Below are 20456 nucleotides of genomic sequence, written 5' to 3'. Positions count from 1 at the left end.
GACGACATACTCATTTACTCTGCCTCAATGGCAGAGCATGTTCAACACGTTTCCATGGTCCTACAGAGACTAAGAGAAAACCATCTATATGCCAAGGCCGAAAAGTGTGTCTTTCACTCCTCTAAGGTTGAATTTTTGGGCTTTAACATCACCAACCAAGGTATCAAGATGAGTCAGTCCAAAGTCAAGGCAGTCTTAGAATGGCCTATCCCGAAGACAGTCAAGGAACTTCAATCGTTTCTTGGCTTCGCCAACTTTTATCGGCGTTTTATTCATTCATTTTCGGCTCTTACTGCTCCACTGTCGGCCCTGACTAGTTCGAAGGTCCGTTACATGTGGAATGACGATTCTCAGTCAGCCTTTGAATCTCTGAAGGAGGCTTTCACCTCAGCTCATTTATTACAACATCCCAATCAGGACATACCTTTCTTTGTTGAAGCAGATGCCTCAGGGTATGCCATAGGCGCCATTCTCTCTCAGCCCTGTTCCCTCACAGGGGAAATACATCCTGTGGCCTTCTTTTCTCGGAAACTATCAACCTATGAAAGGAATTATCCTATCATGGAACGAGAACTGCTAGCAATTAAAGATGCCTTCATGGAATGGCGACACCATCTCTTAGGCGCCAAACATGTGGTTACTGTCTATTCAGACCACAGGAGTTTGCTGGCATTCAAGACCATGAAGTGCCTTACCGCCCGACAAGCTCGTTGGCACTTGTTTTTCTCACAATTTCAGTTCATCATCACTTACCGCCCAGCACGCCAGAATGTTCCTGCGGACGCCTTGTCGAGACAGTCGTCTGATGATAAAACGGTTTCCAAGAATCCGGCGCCGTTACTGGGGGAAAAGGTGATATGTGGGTGCACTGTCCAGCCTTCTCTACGTTCCATCATTGAGGATTGGGTGAGTTCTAACCCATCCGAAGTAACATCACTCAACTTGGACGTCCAAGGGGGGCTTCCTTTCATTCAAGGGCGTGTTTACATACCTCCTGGCCCTGCCCGTGTTCACGCCCTGCGCTGGGCTCATGACTCAGTGGTGGAGTCACATCCTGGCCACCAAAAAACGGTAGAGTCCCTTCGCCGGTGGTCTTGGTGGTCATCCATGTCCAGAGATGTCATGGGTTACATCTCTGCTTGCGCCATTTGCGCTCAGTGCAAAACTTCTAGAACCAAACCTGTGGGTCTTCTGCAGCCTCTACCAGTACCATACAAACCATGGCAAATGATATCCATGGATTTTGTGGTGGAGCTTCCAGCCGTTAAAGGAATGAACACTATTCTAGTTGTAATTGATTACTTTACCAAGTATGCGGTATTCATTCCTTATGCCAGTCTTCCTAATTCCCCTACTCTGGCTGAGTTGGTGTGTATACAAGTCTTTTCAACAATTTGGTTTGCCTTCCATCATTGTTTCTGACAGAGGAACACAGTTTACCTCGCGATTCTGGAGGGCTCTTACTTCTTCTCTCCTTATAGATGACCGATATTCCTCGGCTTTCCAACCTCAAACGGATGGGCAGACAGAACGCCTTAACGCTACTATGGAACAATATCTGAGGTGTCTTTGTCTCCAGTTTCAGTTTTCTTGGTTAACAGCCTTACCACTGGCTCAGTTTGCATACAACAATTCATTACATACCGCCACAGGGGTGCCTCCTTTCTTTGCCTTATATGTTTTCCACCCGCGATCCTTACCTTTGGATCCTTCATTGCCCATAGACAACTCTGCGGCTTTGGCTAGTATTAGGGACATGGATCAGCTACATCGAGATGTCCGGTTGCACTTGCTACGATCCCAGGTTAGCGCTAAGAAGTCCGCTGATGCACACCGAACCCCTGCCCCGGGATATGACCCGGGCATGAAAGTGTGGTTGTCGACTCGCAACTTGAAGATCCCGGGAACAAAATCCCTCCTGCCTAATAATGTTGGCCCATATGAGATCACTGCGGTCATCAACCCTGTGGCAGTTCGGTTATCCCTACCGTCTGCATGGCGGATCCACCCGGTGTTTCATGTGGCACTGGTTAAACCCTGCCTCCCGGCTACTCGTCTGTTTCGACGCCCGGCGCCCATTCAGGTTGACGGGCAGTAGGAATTTGAGGTTTCTGCCATCCTTGATGTTAAGGTATCCAGAGGATCGCTCTATTATTTGGTGGACTGGAAGGGTTATGGACCGGAGGACCGCACATGGGAACCCTTGTCTAATATTCACTCACCTACTTTGATGCGTGCTTTCCATGCTGCCAGGGGGTTTCCGTGGCCTTTGCGGGTGGATACTGTTATGAACCACCGCCGCGTTCCCCGTCTCCAGGCATCTCCGATCTGGCAACGCTGGAGATTACCATGGAGACGTGGCTTTTCCGCTGCCCGTGTTTCGGGTAGTCACGTAACACCACGTTTACGCGCAATACGCGCACAGTGACGCCTCCTTTTCTTCTTCAAATACGAGTGCCAAAGGAGTAAACGCTGCTTCTAATTAGCTTTATTACTTCAATTCCTTTGATCCAGAATCTCTTCCAGAACTGAACTCGGAACGTTTTTTGACCTTTCTATTTGGATTACCCCTTGGATTTGACGTACCATCCTGGCTTGCAGCATTCTTGCAGCAGCTTTTTCGGCAGCGGTTCCTCCTGTTTGCCAATACTCCTCGCTGCCTTCGTTCCTTCAGGCAAGCCATTCTGCCGGCTCGCCGCTCCTTGTAGCGGTCTCCTCAGCAGCTGTTCCGCCTACCTGCTGAGACCTCACTCTGCCTTCATTCATAAGGTAAACTTTATTGCTGGCCCGCTTCCCTTCAACCGACCACCACATTGCTTTATTATACTCCACTACACTCAGCCTACAACATTCCACGTTTTAGTAGTCACTGTTTATGGGGAATGTATGAACACATGAACAGTCCTTTTTGACCAACTCCCATCTTCCTGGAACCATTGTGTGAACTTCTGCGTTTGGAACTTTTCAATTAGCAACTATGCACTTTCTGAACGCTTTCCTGTAGTGCACCATCCCGGATCTAGATTGCGACCCTTGTGCCGTTCGGGGTAGTTTCCTACACTAACCTTCCTGTTTGTTATTTTCTCCTCCCGTTGGTTAGTACTTTCGCTACCCGAAAAACACCTATTGGGTAAGCCGTTAGTCATTTGGTTTGTTTTCTTGATAATCATTAGACCACCATTCTCACCTGTCTCTCCTTATTTTCAGTCTTCTTGTTTCCCCGACTACCCATCCTATATTGCCTTAGAGTCCTATCAAACCTTATCAGGTATTGTTTGTTGGTCTGATCTTGAATTTACACAGTTGTCTCCAAGTCAGTGACGTAATATTGTGCTCTTGTTTCTTACAGCCTGGGTTTGGCGGTGTGGTTCTCCCCGCTCTTTTGGTTAATCGATTCCTCTGACTGTTTGTTATTCAGCAGAGGGGTACATTGCCTTAAAGAGGTCCTCAAGTTGAGGAGGTCTGGTTCTGGATCGTACCTTTGTACACTCCAGCTTAGACTGAATACTTTCCGGAGCTGCTCCCTCTTCGGTTATCCCAAGGTCGAGCAACGCCCCGACCAGTTCAGCAACTGGTGAGTAACACCCACGTTTGCCTGTTGAGCCTCCATAGTCTGTCTGGTGTAGGTTCTCATGTGCTCCTGGAGCCATCTCAGTTGCTGATTCTCCTTCTGGATGGTCCTTTGCTCTCCAGTGAAGAACAATTGTTCATCTTTTGGGTCATTGGAGTCATTGTTTATGGAGAGCTGAAGTCTCTCGTTGACCGGAACATTCATTTTGTCCTACAAAAAGAAGCGTTGCCTTACCGAGTTGTGCCTTCCTGGAACAGTGCTTTCGGGATCTAACTATGTAAAAGTATTCGCTGCTAGGTCCTGCGTTGGTCGGTTATTCCTTATACGCTCCCTCGGGGGTCGCTGTATCCCTGAAGACATACTTCAACTGCATTTTCCAATTCACTTCCGTTGCATGAGGGCAGTGTCCCGCTTGGCTACATTCTGTCCTGTGGCTGCAGGGTTTGGAACCAGACGCTGAAGCTCTTCTGGGGGATCTTCCTCTGGTGTTCCCTGGGGTGGTTGCTGCCATCTATGCTCCTTTGGGGAAGAACTGGGACTTACCTGGCTTTTTCATCATAGCCACAGGTCAGCCTACCGAGTGGGTGTCATTGCTTTTTACGGGGCACTTATTACAGCACTATTTACATGAACTGTAACCCAGATGTTTTACACCAAGCCTTGGCTTTTTAGTGAGTATCCCTGATTTATTAGGGATTTCTAAATGTGTGTGCTACACTCCTACACCCGGATATACCCTATATCGCTGAGGAGTCCGTTCTGATTCACTCCTTGGAGTCTAAGATGCCTTCTGACCCCCCCCTCGCCCAGCCCCTCAACCTCCAGGCACAGACAGTATACACTTTGCTAGTTCTGCTGATTTTTTTGGACATTGTGTACCCCTGTTTTCTACATTTAAGTGTTTTGCCACTGAGCGCTTGGGTGTAATACTTACCTAGAGTGTAGTAGGAAAACTGTGGCTGACCGCTTTGTGGCATCACTAGAACCTGAATATGATGGCAATTCATGTGTGTTAATGTCTAAATGCCTACTCTTATCTTACCTCTGGAAGTCTATATGTATAGTGTCTGCCACCACGTATCGAGATTGCAATTTAGGGTAAATTTAGCTGGCTATTTACTAATTTTCTATCTACTCTATTCTCTGCCGTGCGTATGTTTCACGTGAGTACTTACTTTTCCTAACATAGATATTATATTTGATACTTTGTAATAAAATTGTATATTAGTCATTAAAAGCCGGCCAGGAAGGTGGGGGTGCGATCTGATTAGTTTACTTTTTTTTTTAACTTTTTCAATGGCTGCCATGGAAAGGGAGAACAGACTGTTTTCCCTTCCACGGCAGGCATTTTTCTTTCTTTTTTCAGTTGAAAAACGTCAGAGTGTCTCGCAACAGAAAAAAGTTGCTTTTAGTACCCCGGTTCAACATGCTGGGGAACTAATTGCAATGAGCCCCTCCTTTGGGTGACACCATTCTACGATTAGGTTAGACGGTTGGACAACCCTCACCAGTGGGTTGGGCAAAGAATCTCCCTAACTAGGGGTATGGCATTCTTCTTCTCTTTCTCAGTGGATCATGCAGAATGCTCTGAAGACAGTGTCTCAGGTACAGATCTAGAAGACTTTTTGGGAGTCTCTGGAGTATCAGAAGTGGCTAATAAAAGTCAAGCCACGCGCATCCTCACTGTTCTGGGGTGCATCAATTGACAGGACCCAGACTCTCCTGCATCATGATCCTTGTCTAGACACAAAACACACAAAATGTGCATATATGTGCATGATAATCAATGGCATGCTATAAATGTTTTGAAGATTTAGACAGCAAATGATTGTGTACAGACTGAAGAAAACATGTTCCAGCGCTTTACAGCAGAAAAATGGCAGCAGCACCGATGTGTATATGGACTGATGGCACTGCTTCCGGCACGAGACAGGGCCAGGGATTTGTGATGGAGCGGACTCAGAACCGCTCTGCACCACCTGTTGGCTGTGGAAAGCTTCAAGGAGCAGATAATGTCAGAGGTGTATATTTTTATAAGAAGATAAGGAATCAGTGGAAGGAATGTATCAATTTGAAATGCATTTACATTGATATAAAAATAAGGAACGAGCGAGAGGAAGTTATAGGTGTAGAGAAAGAGAGGAAGGGGTCAATCTTTGTGCAAGTGAGAGCAAGAACATGCATGATTTGATGTTTTAATGATCAGTCATCACTAGTCATAAGGGGCACCTTGAAGAACGCCAGAATGCAGGGATCCCATTATGTGTTTCACAATCACTTACCACAGGACTCAAGAATAAATGCGTGCAAACAATCTTCAGTGCTATTTTTATAAATTAGATTTTATATACGAAATAAAGCTTCAATATATTTCTTTACACACAGGTAGGGTGAGAAACATTCTTCATGTACTTCATTATAACACATAGCATCACAGCATCAGTACAATGTACAGTACTAGAGATTTAAGGGGCATTTGACAGTGTTGGGTTTAACAGAGGCAGGATCAATGTACAGTGTATACACAGACAACCCCCAAACCCCATATCACTCCAGTTTTTTTTTTAAAACAAGCGAAGGAAGACACACTTCCATGTGGATTGGATGATAGAGCAACAGGGAGATGAGACACCGCAGAGCATGACATTTAAGGAAAAGGAAGTTCCATGGGTAACATGGTCTCTAACATATGTAGCTAATTCTCTGCAATCTCTTGAAGCCTACTCCTTCTTCCCCAAAGTTCCTGCTCACTGAACGTGAGGGAAGCATTGTGAGGGATCTTGCTACACACATGGCCTACCAGTCCCACAGTTCTGATATAAGTATATTGTGACACCCGCAGCTGCTCAGACATAGATAAGCTTGTCCTTTCAAGGATTGGTCCCTTCTGGATCTTGCTACTCCCCCTCCAATCACAAAGTGCTCCCATTGTAGATCAATGACAGCAACATCTGATCACTATTAGTTAAAGTCTGGGTAGATGCCAGGTCAAGAGTAGACAGTAAAGGTTCAGTGGGTCCCTCACAAACACATGGTTTGGGCCACTCTCTCAGAATACAGGATGCTAACTGGGACAGAAAAGAGGGGTTGGTGACTGTGCATCCACGTCCAGGTTGGGGAGGATCCATGTCCAGTGGCTCAGTAGGGAATATCATTCTGGTAGTACTGCAGTATATCATACGTCTTGCTCCTGAAATGAAAGAGACAGACATTACATTCTTTTATTAGTGCCAGGTTAGAGCAACATTTCTTGAAATATATATCATACAGATAAGTTCAAGTTACTGAGGCGTTTTTGCCATACAGAAATCGAGTCTGTTGGTTAATGCTTTATACAGGCAAAGGACTGAGGCGACTACGTAACCTTGTAATAATATCAAAACAAAGAAAAGTCTATAGTGACTAATGTTCTCTTTCAAGTATTTGGAACAGTAATGTTGGGGAGATGAATTTAAAAGGAAGGTTTTAGATGCAAACGCATTTTAGATGGTTCCTAAGCCCCAACCATAGGGAGGGGTAGAGATGGGTCTCAAAGTGGAGGGCCATGGACAGTAAATGGCATGAGTCTCAGATAGGTCTTGTTGCAGGGATGGGCCTTGGATAGGGGCACGGGGTGTGTCTTGGAACAAGTAGGGGCTAGGACATGTGGCTGGAATGGTCCTCAATTAGATGGATCTCGAACAAATATGGGCTTAGAAGTGAGCAAGGAGCGTTGTACCTCTGGAGAAAGTGCCTCAGGGGAGGATCAAGCCCGGTCCTTGAGTGAAGTGCTGGGACAGGCCTAAAAATAGATTGGTAAATGTACATTTGCAGTGCAGTGAAACTGTGTCTCATGTACACTGTGATGATGTCAGAGCTAGCAGCCAGGCTATAGTATATTCAGCTATTTCTGATGCATTACTAGCAGACTAGAATATTAGAATGAGCCAGACATTAAATATCTCTATTATGTTGCAATAGGCATGTTATAAATATTTTCATTGCAACACCAAAGGCACTGTCCCAGATAGCTCAAGCAATGAGCAGATATGCTTGTGTGATCAAGGTTGCTCATTTACTGATGAGATCTGCTCAGAGAGCTAACGTGAAAAGAGGTCTGCACTGACAATCATAAAGAAAGCTGAATTAATGAAGAGTTCTGTTCTCATAGACCCAGAGGGTACTTAATGCTGCATGCAAGAGGTCTGCTCTAAGAATCCTGAGAACTTAAATATATTCTGACTTCCCTGTCAAGTGATCAACTCCCGCCAAAAGGTGCTTCAGAATAGAAGTATTAATTCTGAACACAACTCGTGCTAAATTAGGATGAAAAAGAGGATATTGTAAATGAGAATAATCTCCCATGAAATATATGTAACAGAAAAAACCTTTATGTCAATGAAGCAAGCCTTAGAAAACAAGCTAATACAAGGTCTCAGAATCATTAGAGTCACCTGAAATATGTGGGAATGCCCATCTTATTGCTATATATGACCTATCCAGCACCCACACTCCACCATTCTCAATGAGAGGTTATGGACTAAACATGATACTTGCACAAAACATGCTGGATTTTATTACTGTCAGCAATGGTAGAAACGGATTGAGGGCTGAGATCCTGTATCCCTACCATTAATAAACCTAAGGTAAGAACAACCCCTTTCAAAATGATTAGCCAGTTAATGCGAAGGATGCACGGCCTGCCAAAAAAATTCAAGTGGAGGAGGGGTGGAAAAAGAAGCTTCCTCCAAGAGTGAAGAAAAGCTGTTGGGCATCGTGATGCAGGTTGCAAACAATATTCCTGTCATGAAAGATTCTTGCAAAGTCAAATGAGCGTCAAATGGCCTTACACCGAGAGCTGATGTGTTGACGGGGAAGGACAATAGCCAGGGAAGATAAGACCTCTAAATTAGAGTCACAGATCCAAACCGTGACTGAACAGTTAGAACTAGTCTAGACACAGTAAAGCCTGAATTGCAGGCCTCCCAGAAGGAGGAGAGAAGGGTAATCCAGTAGATCTCTTATTAAAGACTTTGCCAAAACTGTTAGACCTCGCAACTGATAAAACATTTGAGATTGGGTGACCCGACAGGACCTTGGCCCCAACTCTCAGTCCAAGACAGTTCACTGAACATTTTCTGAGATTTCCTCTCAAAAGAAATGATTATGAAAAGGGCACATGACCAAAGGGATCTGAGGTGGCGACTATGAAGCAGAAGCAAACTTTTCACTGATCTTGCCCAAGACAGCTCTTTTGTATTAGGCCGTCAAGGCAGCAGTAGCGCAGTGACTTGATGCCTGCACCTAACCACTGCACCATCCTAATGTTGTCGTGCTTTGACCAGGCAAGTATATTTGTTTCACTGTTGGGCATGTACTGTTGACAAACTGGCTACTGCCCCCCTAGGTTCTTACCCCTCTTGGACAGATTTATTATTGGTGCTGGCCACATGCAAGTGCTCCTAATTAGCTGCCTTCTTAATCCTGTTATGCATGCTTTGAAGGAAGACAGACGTAGAGCTTTGTTTATCTATTATGCGTTCGGGTTGTTCTTCATTGAGAGCACTGTTGGATTTAGGAACACATTGGGTACAGGGTTGCCTTGAGGTTTGTTTTTCTGCGTGGCCCTCTATGCAGTCTCTGGGTGGACAGAGGGTTATGCTCACATATGCTCACACTGTTAACACCAGTGCCATGCTCATGCATACACACTAGAGGCCCACGCATGCCAGTAGGGGGAACGTGTCTGTGGAAAGGTCCACTTTATTCAGTAACTTCCATATGTATACACTGGCAATTTGTATGTTATTTGAGAGTTAGTAGTGGTAAGGATTAGATTTCGTATGATCTGCTTGTGATTGCAATGTGTGTGTATGTGGTTAGGGAAAACTGACTGATAGGTGTGGGAGTTGGTTGCATGGGCTGCACCTTTGTTTAGATTTCAAACCTGTATGTCTTGGGGTTGTATTTAGGCATTCACCTATTCAAAGAAAAACGGGCCTGTTTTATATTTGTTCTAGTTTCCCCAGTTGAGTCATTGTTGTGGTGTTTGACACGTTTTAGCCCCCTGACCTGGAGTGGGATACTCAGACCAAGTCAACGTTCACCTTCCCCCTAGAACTTGGGTCCGTTCTTCAGGATGACTTTATACAGCCCTCTGCAAGTACTGGTTTTGAAGGGTGCGAACCTCATGAATGTAATAATGTTTCTCAATGTACGACAAGGGTTGGCCTTTCAGAGGCCCATTACGGAATGTAAAGTGGTTAAATAGCCCATCTAATTGTAAAAAGATATTGGGATACTTGGCTCGGCGTGAGGCTGATGTAGTGATGATGCAGAACACTCACCCATTAGAGTAAAAACACTCAATAAATTGCATTTTGAGATTTCAAATTACTTTCAATTAAAGTTTAGAAGCATGTGCATTCTCTGTTCAACAAGTATCTATTGCATAATGTGGACACCTCGCTGATGGAAAAAGAGGGTAGGTTTATTTTGGCCAACATCATTATCTGGGATGCTTCCTTGTTCCTGAAGAACAATTAATGCTTATGGAATTGCTAATTGAAAACCTGGACAAGGTCAATAGGCAACTAGAGTAGACAGGGACTTCAATGCTGCAGAGGTCTTGCCAGAGACTGGAATTCCTGGGTTAGAGTTGGGGACTCAAGTATTAGAATAGAAATGTATTTGGAGGACTTGAAATCCACATTACAGCTCATGAATATTAGCAAATTCCCAAAAATTGTATCCCATTGAGTTGTATAAGAAAGTTGATGCACTACTGCCCCCCAATTTTGAATAGAGTCTTTAATCAAATTAAGGATACATACTTTCTTTCTCTTCTATGCCATCTGTATTAATCCAAAACCAAACAAGGTGCACAAAGGACTGCCCACGTTCGCCCAATCTCGTTACTAAAGCTGGATATTGACTGCTTGCGAAAGTCTTCAGTATTAGACTGGAGTCAATCATGCCAACCCTTAGTCCACCCTAACCATATAGGTGTCATTAAAGGTCAACATGGCCATGATAGCACGCAAGACTCCTTAACATGACCCATTTGCATACGTTAAATCAAACACTCAGTGATTGATCAAGATTGATGTTGAAACAACTTTTGATTGTGTTTGCTATCCTTACCTGACTTATACTGTTAGGCAGAAACCTGTGCAGTTCCCTTAGGGACCACTGCAAAAGGCTTAACACTACAGGTGTTGGCAGTAAACCCAATTGGTAGCAGTCTGTACCACCCAGATTTACCTGATAGCTGTGGCTGAGCAGCCAGACTTCTTTCAAGAAGAGTTAGACACTATATAGAGTATACAAGATAGGTACCAAAATACAGTAGCACAAGCAAACACTGACCAGAGCTTTGGTATCAAGTATATAATTATTTATTTAAAGACACACTTAGAGACACTCTAGAACTATTATCATAAGCAAGTTCAAAAACACAGACATCCCTTATTCCTTATTAGACAAGTCTTAAACACCACTTATTTCCAGACAGAGGTGAGCGCTTAACTAAGATGGCACTCCAATAAGTTTAAGAAAAAGGGAGGGAAAAGGCAGGAAGAACAGGAACCATTTTAAGTGATTAAAGATAAATAACATAATCTTGAAGTATAAAGGGCCTCGTTTAATTGAACTGGAGACGTCATAACGGCCTGACTAAAGATATGAGGAGGAATGGAGGGAAGGAAATGACAAGGCTAACTTTGCTAATTGTTATCTTGTTGTTGCTTTTTTTATTTTCTTTTTTTTAAAGGTTGAACAAACCAATAAAAAATTTAAAAAAAAAATAATAAAAAGGCAGAAATTAGGAACAGCACACAACGCAATACTTTAGAAGCAATCAGCAAGGCAGGAAAGTCAAAGTCTACTTGTGAGCAAAAAGTTCAGAGGCCAGGCTCCCTCTTGGAGAGAGTAGCACACCAATGCGCCCAAGATCACACAGTTTAAAAAGGCTTGGAAAGTCTTGCAGAGAGTTTAAAAAGGAATCAGTTCAGTTCAGAAAAGTTCAGTTAGCCAGTCTAGGGCCAACCCAAGTGGTAAGTTGAGGATTTACAAGACACCCCACACAGACCGTTGCGAGGGAGGCCAAGCGGACACAGTACCTTGAAAGTGGAGAGAATCCTCCAGCGGGGGCAGTTGTTCCTGGCGGTGGATGCAAGTCACGGCGTCGTCCAGAGGAAGAGATGATCTCGACGTGGAGGAAAGCTGAAGGTCGTTGCACTGCCAGGGAAGAAACCAGCCGCGGAGTTCTCCAGTAAAAAGGTACTACCCTTTTATTCGCGGTAGTGGAAAACGTGGTATCCCGGTTGCCGGGGTGCTTGGCACAGGCAAGGCGGCCACGAGATGATCCGGGAAGGCGAAAAGGTGGGCAAACTGGTTATCCCCACCAGTCAAAGGAAGAAGACTCTTCGGGATGAAGATCTCCTCTGTCGTTGGAAGAATTGGTGAGTCGGTTCAGCAGGGCTCTACCGGTGGTCGTTGCAGGTCGGCTCAGCTTCTCCCTCTTCGGTTTCTTTGGTCCTGTGGCGACGTCTGAAGTCCCAGTCCCCAAAGCCCTGTTTTTATGCAGAAAACCCCCATTCATCAGTCCTAGCTGTCACTCAAACATGCTAAGTGGTGAGCCGGGCGGCTCACCACTGGGCCAATCACACAAGTGTGCGACTTGAGTTGCTGAGGCAACTCAGTCCAGGGTGCCTAAACCCCCTCCCACACCCCCTGTGGTACCCAGTCAGAGTGGCACCACTTTTGGAGGCTTCTGTGGAGAAGCCCGCCAAAAAGTGGAACAAAGGGCTCGACTTGGATTGGAGTCACAGAAGCGAACACAAACGCCATTTTGGAACCGAGTTCTGGCAAAAAATACCAACCGGTGAATTAATATTAAATAAATAAACCGGCGGTATATTTGAGGCTATGTTAAAAAGTATTAGCCTCGAACAATGGGAAAATCCCATAGGAATATATTCGCGGTTGAATATAAAAAGTAGTATCCACTGCCACCAGCCAAAACTCGCTCAGGGGGGACTGGACGGTGCCCCCTCGAACAACAGACCCAGCGGCAATCGAATTGCCCCTACAAGTACGCCCACAATATGATGGTTTGTACTGGTTCTGTTCACAGTGATATGATATATGGCATTTGTAACGCGCCTATACACAAGTGTTTCAAGGCGCGACGAGGCAGGGAGGGGGGAAACAAGGGGAGGACAGACAACTATCCTACTAGGCCAGGTGTCATTCAGATCCCGCAAGTGCAGGGGTAGGGGGAAGGGAGAAGTGCAAGGGGAAGGGGAGGGGGGAAGTGCAGTACAAGAAAAGGGCCAGCTGGTGGCAAGTGCAGGGTAAGTGCAGACAAGTGCTGGGAAGGGGGGGCTGTAAGGATACAGAGACAGTCCCGCAGTGCAGGGGTTGCCAGGGAGGCAGTGCAAGTGGAGAGTGGCTGGGCCCAGGACCGAGGTCGGTGAGAGTGGCCCAGTTGCAGATTCAGTGCAGTTTCAGTGAAGAATTAGCAGGGGAGAGGGAGAGAGAAAGCAGAAGCAAAGAGGAAGGTTTTGAGGTGCTTCCGGAACCTGAGATTGTTCTCCTCAAATTTCAGGGAGGCAGGAAGGCTGTTCCAGAGAGAGGCCCCTGATGCGGAGAGAGATCTACCACCAGCTCGTTGCTTCGAGAAGCGGCTGACCTGAGGGAGTTGGAGACGGATGAGCGAAGGGCTCGGGAAGGAAGATATTTAGGAAGAGAGAGTTGAAGGTATTTAGGCCCCAGGCCCCGGAAGGCCTTGTGGACAATGCAGAGGGTTTTGAACTTTATCCTCGCAGCCACTGGGAGCCAGTGTAGAGATTTCAGCCCTGGAGAGATACGGTCCCTGGGCTTGAGGCCAAGGACAAGTCTCGCAGTTCTGTTCTGGATGAGTTGCAGAGGGCGGAGAGTGGAGGCAGGCAGATTAAGATAGAGGCTGTTACAGTAGTCCAGCTTTGAGAGAACCAGGGCTCGGGAGACAGTGAGCTTCTGGGGGAAGGAGAGGAAGGGAAGAATACCTCTGAGGAGGTGCAGCTGGTAGTGTGACTTCTTAGAGACGTCAGATATATGAGGAAAGAAGGAGAGTGTGGAGTCGAAGATGACCCCGAGGTTTTTTGCCTTGCAGGTAGGAGCAGGAAGAGGGCCAAGAGAGGCCGGCCAGAGAGCTGCAGGGAAGGAGGGAGTGGGTGTGCCGATGAGTAGAATCTCAGTCTTACTGGCATTAAGGCAGAGGTCATTGGCGGCACACCAATCCTGGATAGCAGACAGTCAGAGATGAGGGAAGGAGAGGAGGAGGCCGAGGGTAGCCTGAAAATGAGCTGGGTATCGTCCGCATAGCACTGAAAGTTGGGGCAGAGAGCGGCGATGCGGTGGGCAAGGAGTGCCAGATACTGGTTGAACAGCCAGGGAGAGAGATTGGATCCCTGGAGGACACCACAGGTGGAGAAAAAGATGTCAGAGAGGAAGGATCCCAGTTGGACCTGGGAGGGTCGATTGGAGAGGAAAGATGTCAGCCACGCCAGAGCCTGACCAGTGATACCCAGGTTATCAGGGAGATGGTTGAGCAGGATGGCATGGTTGACAGTGTCAAAGGCAGAAGAGAGATCGAGCAGAATGAGAACACACGGAGTGTTGGAGTCGAGGTTCAAGAGCAAGTCCTCACGGATGTTCAGGAGAGCAGTTTCCGTGCTTCTGGCAGCTCTGAAGCCAGATTGATGGTCATGAAGACTACCAACAGATTCAGCATGGAGGTTAATCTGGGAGATGGCCAGTTTCTCCAGGAGCTTGCCCAGGAAGGGAGTGATGGAGATTGGGCGATAGTTAGCCGGGCAGGAGGGGTCAGAAGAGGGTTTCTTAAGAAGAGGGTGCACAAGGGAGTGCTTAAGGGGGAATGGGAAGACTCCAGAGGCGAAGGAGTGGTTGCAAAAGTCAGCCAGGGCAGGAGCCAGGGAGTCGATGTGGTCCTTGATAGTTTTGGAAGAACAGGGGTGAACCTGTTTAGACAAGACTTTCATAGATCGGACTTGTCTGGAAACCTCGTCAGCAGAAAAAAGGGGAAAGGCAGAGAATGAGGGAGGAGGGGTGGCTGCAGAAGGGCAAGAGGAAGAGCCGGGAAGAGAGGGAGGGAGGTGATAGGAGGAGAGTGAGGACAGGATGTCCTGAGTTTTAGAGATGAAGTGAGAGACCAGTGCAGTGCAGAGGGCCTGGGAGGGGACAGGAGAGGTAGAGACTGCAGCAGGGTTGGCAAGCTCCTTGCAGATTTTAAAGAGTTCGGCCGAGTTGTTAGATGCCGCAGAGATGCGGGCTTGGATAAGGGCTCTCTTCTTGGTGAGAACGGAGAGACGGTATTGCCTTTGGAGCAGGCGGCAGGCCAGTTTGTCAGAGGATGAACATGAAGCACGCCATTTCCTCTCTGCCACCCTGCACTTGCGTTTTAGGGTGACGAGATCCGAGTCATACCAGGAGTTACATTTGGCTTTGGGCTTCAGGCGGATTCTCATGACGGGGGCAAGGATATCAAGAGTATCAGATATAGCAGAGTGGAGCATGGAGAGGGCTGTGTCAGGGTGGGAGTCAGCCGAAGGGGGAGGGGGCGCCGAGAAGGTGTCAGCGAAAGCCTCAACTGACACACGCTTCATGGGTCGGATGACCGAGAAGGTGGGTGGCAGTGATGAGGGTGGCTTTGCCTGTGGGGTAGGGAGGGTGGGGTAGGGAGGGTAATGTAGGACTAGTAAAGCCAATGGTGACTTTACATGCCCTGGGAGACAGTAGTCAGTCCCAGGGTACGGAGTCCATGTTTGGGGGTCACTATGACACCCCTGTGTTACGGCACGGAGGGTGCTGTGTAACACACATACCAAAAACACATGAAGCCCTATGGAGTAAAGGACCCCATAGCCCATAAAACATATTCCAAAGTCAAAGGATGTCTCAAGTCATGTCTAAGAGTGGGAGAAAAAGAGTCTCACTCTTAGCAGGAGAAAAAAATAAACCCCAAAAATCCAGCAAAGCTGCTGGGGGACTCAATAGGTTTGGGAAATTAGCCTTAACAGAGAATTCTCCCTAACATATACTAGTCTTGAGAAATTTAGCTCAGAAACTCCTTATACTCTTTAATGCATTACACTTCTGCCCTAAGACCAGGATCCTTGGTAATGGCATGGTTTTAGATTAATTGCCTGTTCTTAGAGGTTCCAGACAGGTTGCCACTGTATCCGTTTCTAGTCAACCTCACTACGAAGCCACTCATGCTGCCCATTCACAGTGATCAAAGCATTGTCTGTCCATTTTACAGGGATCATGCATCGAAATGTACACTTTATGGCGGTGACCTCAAGGTGCTTATGAGCAAACATGAGGCCTTGGCACATGCGCAATTACTTGATAGATCAACAAAAATGGAACTAAAACGGAGATCCTCGTGATTAATGCAAAATGTAATGCATCTGTGATTTCAGACCCAGACATCAGATGAGCAGGAATATAATTTACATACTGGGTATTAAGGTATCACATAACACTAACATTCTTCTGGAGCTTAATATCAGACGTGTGTTAAAGTGTGCCCTCATCAGGAAAAAAGTGGAAGAATCTTAAACTGACTATATGGTGAAAGGCACATAGTGTTAAGATTATGTTGATCCGCATTCTGTATATTTTTAGTACACTTCAACAACCATTATCGGTGAGGGTTCAGGAGTCGACAAAAAAAGTACTAGATCTTTTTTTATGGGAGAAGACTAATAGTAGCAAAATTCTGCTTGCGGTGTGTGACAAATTGACTTATGCCTTGCAGGAGTACAAGCATGAGTAGAGGCCAAAGCACCCACTCAGCCCTCACACTTCTAAAAACCAAGAGCCAACACAATCGTCAAGATAAAACAGGCACAGTTAAGAGATACACCTCCTTTGACTTTCGTGGTATAATGGGCAGCGGGAAGGCTATACCCTCAAGAGGGGTGTGAAAGTGGTTTAGTAGCAACCCAAACAGCAAAGTATAATAGTCCAAAATAAAGGACTATTTTATAACAAGGTTTTATAACAAACATATACTTTAATCAAACACACCTTTTACAATAATAACTAACTAGAAAACACTGTAAAAACCTACCCCTCTAGAAGGCACACCGAATATGCAAAAATAGAATAGATGCAGCATTCTGGGTAGTGAGACAGGGGAGATAAGACAGTTAAAAGATTGCAATGTTCAAAAGGATATGTCTTAAGCTTGCAAAGGAGATTCAAATAATCTATTCAGTCTCTAGGGGCCAAAGTTGACTGGGGGGCAGATAGTCAGAAATACTTTTGCAAATACCTTGGCATTTTGACAGCGTTGAACCAGGGTTCTCTGAGTCGTTTGCAGGTTCTGTTCAGTTTGAGAATGCGGCAGCTGTGATGGTCCAGCGGCAAGCTGGCATCAAGCCAGGGCTGAACAGAAGGTAGCTGCGGGTTGGAAGCATCTACTAGAGATATGCGGATCGAGCAGTCACCAGGTCCGGTCAGCAGTCGAGGGCCAACAGTGGTTAAGCTGGTATAAGGATGCACGTGCAAGTCGATTCGATGCAGAGACTCAGAGGTTGCTGGAGGGACACCAGGGTTGGGTCTACGGACTTACAGGAGCGCTGATGAAGAAGCTAGTGCTTCAAACTGTGACTTGAGCAATGCAAGGCAGCCGTACTTTGTTAGTTCGAGCTGAAGCGACTGTGCAACAGCAAGCGGAGTCGAACAGCAAACGGCGGTTGATAAAGTGATTAACACCAACGGCAGTTTCAAAGGGTCCTGGAGGTTCATTCAAAGTCGAATGTGCTGGTATCACGGCTGACAGAGGATCGGTGTTGAAAACACAGGCATCTTGGTTGTTTGGTCTTTCAGGAGTCGTTAGTCACACTTCGGGGTCTCAAGGGCCATGGTTATTACTTTTCCTGGACTCCCAAACAAAGGGGGAAGGGGGGCTGGCACACACCTTCAGGGATCCTGAAATACAGTACGTCCCAGGCAACAGGGTGGTTGGCACAGATGCGGTCCTGGTCCAGCTGCAGAGTTCAGTCCCAATAATCCCTGGGGATGTTTAGGGGACAGAGCTTGCCTCTGCCTTGGAACACCTGCCTGCACCTCACAACTGGGGGGCTTTAAAGAACTGCTCTCTCAGCAGGGTCCAGCAAAACATCTTCTTCCAGGGTTCGATTGAAATAAGTGGTGTGAGACCCCTTCTTTAAAAGGTGAAAGCCCACAGGATATTGAACTAAAGCTAGCCTGCATGAAACCAGTGGACTTTCCGCTTCCGGCATAACCCGCAGAGTGTGTTATGCTACCGATAATGGAGTGGACAGGAAAGAAAGAAAGAGAGAAAGAAAGAGAGAGAGAGAGAGAGAGAGAGAGAGAGAGAGAGGGAGAAAGAGAGAGAGAGAGAGGGAGAAAGAGAGAGAGAGAGAGGGAGAAAGAGAGAGAGAGAGAGGGAGAAAGAGAGAGAGAGAGAGGGAGAAAGAGAGAAAGAGAGAAAGAGAGAAAGAGAGAAAGAGAGAAAGAGAGAAAGAGAGAAAGAGAGAAAGAAAGAGAGAAAGAGAGAGATAGAGAGAGAGAGAGAGAGAGAGAGAGAGAGAAAGAAAGAAAGAAAGAGAGAGAATTGCATAATCTTCCCCAAACTGTACAGATGTCTCCCTGGATACACTCGCCCAACCCCCTCCTTTCTCAATAGAATCAAAGGCTTTTTGAAGTACAGGACCCTGATTTGAGTCCTAGTCCTTTGTGAAAGGCTGTGCCTTTTGATTCCTGTTGCAGGGCAGCTTCCTGAAAATTGTCTGTCCCTGGGAAAAGGGTGTTATCTGCCCTTACAAAGCAACAAAAGAGAGACAATACTGCAAGGCCACAGTCCTGCCAGTGGGCAGGTGGAGCCTTGCCTGGAACAAATGCACATAACCCTTCGACAGCTGGACTGCACCCATAGAGGTGAAACGTGTGTGACATCAATTTAATGTGGCAGGGATAACTATGGCAGAAGCTGGCCACCATACCCAAACTTAGGAATGGCTTATATTGACAGTTTAGCGTGCCACCATGACAGTTTCTGGAGCAAGGGTGCATATCTTAAATGCAGCCCCTGTGCTGCAGAGACCTGGCTGTCACTGCAGCTGTCAAGGAGGCACCTGTGACCCGAACTTGCTCTGTGCCACTGTAGGGCAGATGCTGCCATCAGATTACTGAGACAGCAGTACACATGTGTACACTGTTTTTGTCAAAGAGTTTTATAAAAATGGAAATCTGATCAGCAAATTTCCCGTTTAGAGATGGAAATCTCAGTTTAAAGTCAGGGACTTTAATGCCTGCATACCCGCACACACTGAAGTATGCAATGGAAACGAGTCCTCCGGTCGGGACCTTATGGAGCTACATGATCCTAAGGGAATTACATGGGCCCATCTATTGTACAAATATGGATTTGTGTTCCTTAATGGGTACTGCAATGGTGTCTCCACATGTGGAGACACTAGTGTATATGGACGGTGTACTTCTACCATTGACTATATCTTTGTCATTGGGGTTGTTCTGCCTCCTGTAATTGACATGGATATTGTATATCACGAGAGAAGTGACCACTTCCTGTTATGTGTACTATCGGATATAAAAAACACAATTGGCAAAAGCGATAACAATGGTAGTGTCTGTCAATGGCGTGAGTCGCATCACAAGGAGTGTGCCAGTGATGGAGAAATTACTTACTGTAATGTTCTTTCTATGGATTCTTCTCCCGCAGATTCCTCATGCGATAGATATCCTCATCCAGCTCTGCTGCTTATAAAATTCTTCGACAGGGGGGCGTAGTGTACTCAGACTCGGGTGTCGTTCGTCGATCCATCTTGCTCGGTGCTCAATCGTCGGCAACAGACGTGGCGTCGGGTGTCGTAATTGTAATTGGTTATTTATAACCCGCTTAATACCCAGAGGTTTCTAAGCATGGACCCAGGGATCGAACCTGTGTTGCTCCAAGCCGTCTTGCTTCCAAGACAAGCGCCTTGCCCCTGAGCTATCCTCGCAAGACGTGTATATATATATATATATATATATATATATACATATACACACACACACACACACACCACGTCACTACACCCTACACCCCGTACCTCAGTTCCCCCTTTTTTTCCCCCCGCAGGAAGAAAAACTCTGCCGAAAGGGTTCCACAGTAGGCAGAATCAATAACAAAAAAATTGTTTTTTTTATAGTGGTTGAGAGAACATGCAGCTTGCCAGATAGAAAACAGTCCCTCTCGGACCATGACCAGGTATCTACTCACTAAAATAGACGCGCAACAATGCTTTCTGAGCGGGTGTTAGGCAGAAACCTGTGACGTTCCCTCTGGGACCACTGCAAAAGATTTAAGACTGCAGGTGTTTGGCAGTAAACCCACTTGGTAGCAGTCTGTACCACACAGATTCACTTGGTAGCTGTGGCTGAGCAGTCAGAATTCCCTCAAGAAGAGTTAGGCAGTATACAGAGTATTCACAATAGGTCAAAAGAACATAGTAGAGAAAGTAAACACTGACCAGAGCTTGGTGTAAAAGAGATATAATTATTTATTTAAAACCACATCTAGAAAAACACACAGGCACTAATAGTAAGCAATTCAAAAACACGGTCACTAAAAGATATACACTCCCTTAGAAGAATTTTAGAAAAGTCTTAAGTAAAGCCCCACTTATTTTCAGACAGCGGTGAGCTCTTAACGCAGATGGCACTCTAATAATTCGTTTTAAAAGGGAGAGAAAAGCAGAGTATAATATGAAACAGATCCCAACACTTTTTCACGAACACAACAAGAGAAGAAGGCAAGTAAAACCGTGAAGTTAGAGTTCAGAAGGCCGGATCCACTTTAAGAGGA

The 20456-nt window shown here is 46.1% G+C and overlaps 1 protein-coding gene across 2 annotated transcripts in view; it reads right to left on the bottom strand.

The window, feature by feature from the left end:
* Positions 1–5887: 5887 nt before the first annotated feature.
* Positions 5888–20456, bottom strand: part of PI4KA (phosphatidylinositol 4-kinase alpha) — a 2470135-nt gene continuing 2455566 nt past the window's right edge. For both annotated transcript variants that reach the window (XM_069619956.1, XM_069619957.1), the window contains one exon: positions 5888–6761. In XM_069619956.1, the coding sequence (XP_069476057.1) occupies positions 6710–6761 (52 nt within the window). In that variant the 3' untranslated portion in view covers positions 5888–6709. The remainder of the gene's footprint in view (positions 6762–20456) is intronic.

The sequence above is a fragment of the Ambystoma mexicanum genome, chromosome 10 (assembly GCF_040938575.1).
Source record: "Ambystoma mexicanum isolate Mex_15411 chromosome 10, UKY_AmexF1_1, whole genome shotgun sequence".
Classification (NCBI taxonomy): Eukaryota; Metazoa; Chordata; class Amphibia; order Caudata; family Ambystomatidae; genus Ambystoma; species Ambystoma mexicanum.
The sequence above is the reverse complement of the archived record's forward strand: the minus strand, read 5'-3'. Positions and strand labels throughout refer to the sequence as shown.